Source organism: Atta colombica, unplaced genomic scaffold (genome assembly GCF_001594045.1).
Source record: "Atta colombica isolate Treedump-2 unplaced genomic scaffold, Acol1.0 scaffold207, whole genome shotgun sequence".
Taxonomy (NCBI): Eukaryota; Metazoa; Arthropoda; class Insecta; order Hymenoptera; family Formicidae; genus Atta; species Atta colombica.
In genome coordinates this window covers 542,853-551,890 of record NW_017259302.1, presented here as the reverse complement: position 1 = coordinate 551,890, position 9,038 = coordinate 542,853, and the positions used below count along the sequence as shown (strand labels likewise).

Here is a 9,038-nt window from a genome sequence, read left to right as displayed (position 1 = left end):
TATATATATATATATATGTGCCTTTGTATATTAATTTCTTACATTTGTTTAATGTTACTTACTGCTCAGAGTCTGATGAATACAGTTTATATATGGATTGCCAGTATAACCAGGGATACAAGTGCAAATGGGAATATTGTTGATAACTTGACAATTGGTATTGGTACCACACGAACCAGGACATGGATTCTGACATTTTGATCCAATGCAAGCTAAATGTGCGGGGCAATCTGACGAAATAGTACATTCGGGACGACATCCTTCATAGGGATTCCCAATATATTCAAGCAAACATGTACAAGAACCGACACCGTTTTGTTCTCTACATACGGCATTTGTTCCACAAGGGGATGGTTGACAAGGTTGTCTTGGTGCTGGTAGTTCGCCTAAAAAAATATAATTTTATCCTATCCATAACATCAACTTCGAATTAATATCTTCTTAATATTATAGAACTCTATTGATTAAGTTTCATAGTTGTAGTATTACTATAATAATCAAAGTGTAATATTAAAAAGAATTATTATAACAATAAATACAATGCTAATCACTCAATAAGGCGTTTATAAAAAAAAATACTTAGAAATCAAGTCTATTTGAACTTACTGGGCATGATCATGCATTGAACAAATGGATCGCCTGTGTAACCGACGTGACACGTGCAAGTAGGCACATGATTAATGACGTAGCAATTAGCCAGAGAGTGACAAGATCCAGGACATGGGTCTCTACATTTTCGATTAATACATGCCATTTGACTCGGACATTCACTGTTACTAATGCACTCCGGTCTACAGTTTGGTGGTGTCCCAATGAACTCTATCGTGCAAGAACACGATGGCGTATCATTGATGATTTGGCACTGAGAATTAGGACCGCAAGGCGATGGTTGGCACGGGTTTATCGGTTTTGGAATATCTTCCGCTTTAAGATAAAAATATATAAATTGTTATGTGCTTGATAAATGTGCGTCTAGTATTTTTAGTAATCATAGAAACCTACGTCTTGGTACACAACGTATGAATGGATCGCCAGTAAATACAGGAGGACAGGTGCAAACTGGATTATGATTCAACACTTGGCAACGAGCGGATATACCACACGCACCAAGGCAAGGATTGCCGCATTTCATGTTGATGCAAGCTTCGTTCAGTACACAATCAGTATTAACTATGCACTCGGGTCGGCAGGCTGGCGGATTTCCTATGAATCCAGTTATACACGTACATACTGCTTGATTATTAAAATTCTGACATCTACTATTTGGACCGCAAGGCGATGGGTTACATGGATTCTCAATAACGGTTTGATCTGCAAAAGCAATTATTATCGAAATCGTTTTCGTTTCAAGACATCTTAGAGTAAATTAAATTTTTTCGCGACAATAATTCCTGTGACAGGAATCTTTAGTTAATAATTGTCTCTAGTATGAAAATAACACACGATCGTCAATCTTACCTTGAATGACCGGATAACACGCAGCAAACGCATTGCCGGACATTCCATCTGGGCAGGCACACATTGGGGTATGATTTATCACTGTGCACTTTGCGTTTTGCCCGCACACTCCAATGCACGGATCAAAACACTTATTACGAACGCAAGCTTTGTCTAAAGGACAATCCGGATTTTGTACACATTCGGGTCGACATGCGGTATAAGGATCACCATGGAACTCGGGCATACAGGTGCAAACGCCGTCGCGACATACAGTGTTAGCTCCGCATGGGGACGGATTACAAGGATCTTGTGGTATAGAAGCAGCTGCAATTATCCATTTTATCCATTTTAAATTAACGTTTCTGCTTTTAAAGGTCTAACAATACAGAACATATCTTTCTAGTTTCGTTTTGAAATTTCCTAGTATACTGTCATTTTGTAATAATTACCTTCACAGAGTAAAAACATTATATAACTCATTATAATAAATTTATAATCGACGTTAGTTTTTTTTTCAAATGCTTAAATTATAAATTAAATATTTAAAATTTGTTGAGAAAATTTTATTAAAAAGTTAATTCAGAAAACTTGCATTCAACTTGATTCTTAATTTCTCTTTTATCAATCATGAATAATATACATGTTGTATGAAGTAATGAAGACAAATGCTTACGAGCAGGTTCTGGAAAGCAATTAGTAAATGCATCCCCGGTGTAACCTTTCGGGCAGAGACAGATGGCCATGTGATTAACCACGAGGCATTGGGCACTGATACCACACGAGCCAAGGCATGGGTCTCTGCATTTTTGTCTCAAGCAGGCTTGATTATTGTTGCATTCAGAATCAACGGTACATTCTGGTCGACAATTCGGAGGGCTACCAATGTAATTTTCCATACACGTGCACGTTGGCACGCCCGCGTAGCCGCTATCGCGACAAGTGGCAAAGGGACCACAGGGGGATGGAACGCATGGATTTTCTGGCGTTTGAGGAGTATCTTTGTCTATAACTATAAACAAATAATTTTTTTAATATCATACAAAATGTTTACGTTACTTAAAAAACATTTTCTTAATTCAAATCAAATTTTATACAACAACACATTATATGCAACGACACTTTAAACAAGTATCTTTCAGCGTACTTACGCGTTTGGAAACATGTTATAAAGGGATCACCGGTAAAACCTTGATTACAACTGCAAATCGGACTATGATTAATCACTTCACATCTTGCATTGATGCCACAAATTCCAGGACATGGATCAACGCATTTACGATTTTTGCAAGCGCGATTTACGGGGCAATCGGAACTGACAGTACACTCCGCACGACAGTTCGGTGGGGTTCCGATAAATGTGGGTAAGCAGGAGCATACCGCTTGACCATTTAATTCACGACACTGACTATTAAGTCCACAAGGAGAAGGACTGCATGGATTAAGTTCTAATGCTAAAAAAAGAAGATTATACATTAAATTTTACAAAATTAGAGAATTCTACATGGTCGAAATAAGTCACATTCGCATAAAAAATGTAAAAAAGTTGTAAAAAATTATTAATTTGTGAATGACTGTGAATGAATTATTATAAAATTCTACAGATGTTACTACATTATAATTAATTTTAAGTAACTTAAAAGTTTTAAAAATATTCCGATAAATCGAACATTAATTATTAGATTAGATTAAACTGCATCTCGTAAGAACTTGAAGCACTTACACGTGTCTTGTACAATTCTGTTACAAGAGACGAACGGATTGCCACTGTATCCAGGTTGACATGTGCACAACGGCGCGTGATTCACTACTTGGCAAATCGCATTATATCCGCAAAAACCTGGACAAGGATTCTGACACTTCGATCCGACGCATGCTCGATCTGCGGTACAATCGGAGTTTATCGTACACTCGGGTCGACAACCTTCGTACGGATTGCCTGTATAATCTGATAGACACATGCAAGAACCAACACCATTCGATTCGCGGCACACCGCATTAAAACCGCACGGTGACGGGATACAGGGTGTTGGTTTTACAGCATTTATAACGTCGCCTACGAAAAACATCAAATTCATTTGTTTTTAAGGCACTGTCAATAGCTCTAATAAATTATCAATGAGTATCCCAGAGAATCACCGAATGTATTTTCGATTGCAGATACTAAAATAATTCAATAAAATAATTGTCATAATAGCGAAGCATTGAGTTTGAATCATAAATATTAAAACTACAATAAATTACAATAATAAATAAATTATATATGTATATTATAATAATGGGAATAAAATAATATATACACGTATAAATAAAAAACATAATAATATTCTTATATTTTATTTTTTACTTAAATTAAACTTGATTCTTAATTCAATCTTGATAAAAATTTAATTTAATCGCCATTTAATTTAGTTAAAATTAAAAATTTACCATAATATGACAATCAGAAATACATTCTGTGATTCTAAGTACTTTAGAATACATAATTACTGCACTTACTTTGCTTGGGATTACATAGTACAAACGGATCTCCTTCAAATCCGATAAGACAAACACACATAGGTGTGTGACTTATTACTCGGCAATCAGAATTAATACCGCAGGAGCCCGGACATGGATCGCGACACTTCTGATTGATGCATGCTAGCTGTGTAGAACATTCACTATTGCTAACGCATTCGGGTCTACAATTTGGTGGATCGCCAATAAACTCTGGCAAGCAAGAGCAGGAGTATGCGTTGTTTACAACTTCGCATTTACTATTAAGTCCACACGGAGATGGAACGCAGGGATTAATGGGCGTTGGAGATTCTATCGCTGTTAGGAAAAATAAAAAATACAATGTTTTCTTAACGATAAATACTTCCAATACTACTGATCAACTGTTGCTTTTAAATTACTCACGTCTTGGAATACACTGAGTGAAGGGATCTCCGGTTAACTCAGAGGAACAAGAACAAATCGGATTGTGGTTAACTACAGTACATTGGGCTCTGATGCCGCACGTTCCAGGGCAGGGATCTATACATTTTTGATTATTGCAAGCCCTGTTAGCGAGGCAGTCGGAACTAATAATACATTCCGCTCGGCAATTAGGTGGTGCATCCAAGTATCCAGGAAGACACGAACAGACAGCTTGTTCCTTTATCTTTCGACACTGACTATTCGGACCACAAGGTGATGGATTACATGGATCTTTTGGTATTGTGTCTGTTTAAATGTTAGAAAAAAGAATATAATTATAGCAAAGAATAATTACAATATTAATAATTTATGATACAATATGAAAGTAATCAAATGAGTACCAGCTATTGGGGAACACTGTACAAACGCGTTGCCAGACATCCTCTGTGCACAAGTGCAAACTGGTATATGATTTATAACAGAACACAAGGCATTGACACCGCAAATTCCAAGACCACACGGATCTTGACATTTGTTCTTAATGCAAGCCCGATGTCTTGGACAGTCTGAATTTAGAATACATTCTGGATGGCATCCAAAGTTTGGATTTCCTTGATATTCGGGAAGGCAACTGCATATACCATTAAAGCATTGCGTATTCGCGCCGCAATTTAAGCACGGATCTGTCGGTTTGAGTGTTGTATCTAAAGAATGAATTTTAACACTTAGTTTGCGATAAAGCTTATTGTGAGTTTGAGATATTTTTCCATACTCTAAATATCATGAAGAAATATTCTCAGACTTGTCTATTACTATGAATGATATTACAAATTTTCTTCTGATTGTCTTACCTTCTTCGGGAATTGATCTACACATTACAAATGGATCCCCAGTGAATCCATTGGAACAAGAACATGTGGGTGTGTGACGAATGACATTACAAATTGCTCCTACTCCACAAACTCCATCGCAAGGATTTCGACACTTCCTCTGTATACACGCTTGATTAGTTGGGCATTCTGGATTAACTGAACATTCGGGTCTGCAATTGGGTGGTGTTCCTACATATGTTGACAAACAAGCACAAGATGCTTGACCGCTAATGTCACGGCATTCTGAATAAGGTCCGCAAGGTGAATGTGCGCAAGGGTTCACAAGTGGACGAGATTCTTCATCTTTAGCTATGGGCATATAAATATATCTGTTTTATATAGTTTTATATATATATATATATATTCTTTTCCTTGAATATCTTTGATAACGTTTTAATTTTTCTAATCATCAAAACAATAGAAAAATAAAAGAGATTTTTATCTAATATAAAAAAAAAGTTATTTAAAAAATTTATTTTATTAAAAAAAATACGCAAAGCAAAAAGAATTTTTTCTCAAAAGAATATATTCAGAAAATAAAATTTAAGAAAATATTTCTTCGATCTCTTAATGATTGACTTATATCTTATAATTTCGAATTTACGAGATTTTCTATGATTCTTACATGGCATTTCAAAACAGGCAACGAATGGATCACCGGTAAATCTAGATGGACACGAGCAAATGGGATTATGATTAATCGTTTCACATCTTGCGTTGGAACCGCACAATGTACGACAAGGGTCGTTACATTTATATGAGATACATGCTAAATTGAAAGCGCATTCAGCACTAACAGTACACTCAGCGCGACAATTTGGTGGGCTAGCTACCCATTGGAAATCAGGTAAACAAGTACAGACGCTCGTATTATCCACAACGCGACACAAGCTGTTAGGTCCACATGGTGATGGTTCACAAGGATTACCGACAGCATTTTCTCCTTCTAAAAATTGCATTGTTTCATAAATTAATCACATTTCGTTATGAACCGAATTGCAATTAATGATAAATGAATTCAGATACAATGTAATCATACCTATTTCTATCGGAGTACAATATGAAAAGGCATCGCCGGTATATCTAGGATAACAATTGCATACTGGCAAATGGTTAACAACCTGGCATAACGCATTGCGCCCGCACGATCCCGGGCATGGATCTCTACATTTCATATTTACACAAGCTGAGTTGGCAGGGCAATCCGAATTTAAGACACATTCCGGCCTGCATCCTTCATACGGGTTGCCGGTATAATTCGGCAAGCACGTACACGAACCGGCACCGATAAATTCCTTGCATACAGCATTAGAACCACAAGGGGAGGGATTGCAAGGATCAATTGGTGCAGGCGGTAATGGTGTGGCTAAAAAGTGGTATTAGTAAGCATAGAATTTATAAAAATTCATATAATTTATAAAAAAATATTAATATTTATAAATCTTTCTAAATTAATTTTTATAAATTTATATATTTTTTTATAATTATATATTTTTAAAATTTATATAATATAAATTTAGGTAATTTGTATAATTAACAAGAGAATAAAAAAAAAAGAATGTTTCTGTATAAAACAGATATCAAAATCATATTAATTTTTGATATTTTATAATTACGGTAATATTTCATTTTAATAAAATTTATTTGTGATAATATGTAATGCTAATTCTGCAAGATTTTCTGTATTTCAAACATGTAGCAAATTATCAGCAAAATCATATCAGTTTTTCCCAAATGATACTTACGTTCTCTTAAGGTGCATTGAGTAAATGGATCACCGGTATAATCATTTATACAAGAACACATCGGGGTGTGACTGACAACGTGACAATTAGCATTCGCACCGCAGGAACCAATGCATGGATCCCGACATTTTTTATTAATACAAGCTAAATGATTAGAACATTCGCTGTTACTAACGCACTCTGCTCTGCAATTTGGCGGACTGCCAATGAAATCAGGCAAACACGTGCATACAGATTCATCTCCGCGTGGTTGGCATTGCGAATTGGGACCGCACGGGTTTGGCTTACATGGTGTGAGGGATACAGGTATTTGAGCTAAAAGGACAAAGTTCGATGCATAAAAAAAAGAACAAGGATTTTCTCGAAACTTCCGCATTAATCATAAACATAGACATAACAAGCGGTACTTACGTGGTGATAAATAGCATCTAACAAAAGGATCACCCGTTTGAGAAGGTGGACAAATGCAAATCGGATTATGATTCACTACTTGACAAGACGCGCCTAATCCACAACTTCCAAGACAAGGATTCGTACATTTCTGATTGCTACAAGCTTCATTCTGGGGGCAATCCGTGCTGACTATGCATTCGGGCCTGCAAGTCGGAGGACTACCTAAATATCCTCTTATACAGGAGCAGACCGCCTGATTATTTATAACACGGCATTCACTATTCGGTCCGCAGGGTGAAGGGGTGCATGGATTAGCGAGTGGTATGTCTAGTATACAAAAATAATAGATATTTAATCTCCAGGAATAATTTACAAAAAAATGTTACTTCACATAATTTTATAGTATCGAAAATAAAGGTGATCCTTATCGTAAATATTGGAAAGCTTATATATACCTTGTAGAGGTGTACATTGGCTAAATGCATTGCCAGTCATATTTCCAGGGCAACTGCACATGGGAATGTGACCAATCACGGTGCATAATGCGTTAACAGCGCAAGCTCCAGGGCATGGATCCAGGCATTTGTTACGTATACATGCTCTATCACGGGGACAATCCGCGTTTAGGACGCATTCCGGTCGACAACCTACATTCGGATCTCCTCGGAATTCCGGTAGACAAGTACAGATACCGTCAAAACATTGCGCGTTAGGACCACAGGGTGACAGAACGCAGGCATCTTCGACCGGGGATGGAGTCGCTGTAAAATATAATCGATATAGGGATTAACGAACTCGGATCACGCTATGATTCATATTAAAATTTCAAGTTAGATGGATTACTGGATGGCTCGTATCGCTTACTTATTGCTGGCAATATTTCGCAAAGAACAAATGTATTTCCAGTGTATCCCTCGGGACATCTGCACGTGGGAATATGGTTAATAACCGAACACAGAGCATTGGTGCCACACGATCCGGGACATGGATCCACACATTTCATATTGATACAGGCCTTATCACTCGGACATTCTGAGTGTATGGTACATTCAGGTCTGCAATTAGGTGGTTGACCAATATAATTTTCCAAGCAGGTACACGCGGGAGAATCACCAATATTTCTGCATTGGGAGAAGCTACCACACGGAGATGGCACACAAGGGTCTTTCTGTACTAGTGGTGGTGTTATAACTGGAAGACATTTGGAGTTATTGTTGGTGACGATTAGCAATTGTGACATACAGCAGTATATGTTGAGATTATATTAATATCTATATCTAATCTTCATGAATTTGATGGTCTTACGTGGAATTAAAGAGCATATGGTGAATGGATCTCCGCTGTAACCAGACATACAACTGCAGATGGGGCTATGATTAACGACCACACAATTAGTATTGAGTCCGCATGGGCTTGGGCAGGTGTTCACGCATTTGTAGTCCTTGCACACTAATTGTGGGGAACATTCTGAGCTAGCAACACATTCAGGTCTACATGCAGGTGGAGTTCCAACGTATGACGGAAGGCATGAACAGACAGCCTGTCCGGATACTTCTTTGCATTTGCTGTTGGGTCCACAGGGTGATGGGGCGCAAACGTTCTCATCGGAGATTATTTCTGGGAAAATTTAATATATTAGTAAAATTATGTAGATAAATATAAAAACATCCATAAAATTTATTTCTAA

At 37.1% G+C, this 9,038-nt stretch overlaps 1 protein-coding gene across 1 annotated transcript in view; it reads right to left on the bottom strand.

The window, feature by feature from the left end:
- LOC108687413 overlaps positions 1 to 9,038 on the bottom strand; it is an 80,940-nt gene that overhangs the window by 16,536 nt on the left and 55,366 nt on the right. The window contains 18 exon segments of the mRNA XM_018193167.1: positions 58 to 386; positions 607 to 924; positions 1,003 to 1,311; positions 1,459 to 1,764; positions 2,114 to 2,449; positions 2,589 to 2,891; positions 3,161 to 3,493; positions 3,937 to 4,254; positions 4,342 to 4,647; positions 4,743 to 5,045; positions 5,193 to 5,522; positions 5,839 to 6,153; positions 6,253 to 6,579; positions 6,959 to 7,273; positions 7,370 to 7,678; positions 7,807 to 8,112; positions 8,195 to 8,542; positions 8,657 to 8,968. Coding sequence (XP_018048656.1) covers positions 58 to 386; positions 607 to 924; positions 1,003 to 1,311; positions 1,459 to 1,764; positions 2,114 to 2,449; positions 2,589 to 2,891; positions 3,161 to 3,493; positions 3,937 to 4,254; positions 4,342 to 4,647; positions 4,743 to 5,045; positions 5,193 to 5,522; positions 5,839 to 6,153; positions 6,253 to 6,579; positions 6,959 to 7,273; positions 7,370 to 7,678; positions 7,807 to 8,112; positions 8,195 to 8,542; positions 8,657 to 8,968 — 5,723 coding nt within the window.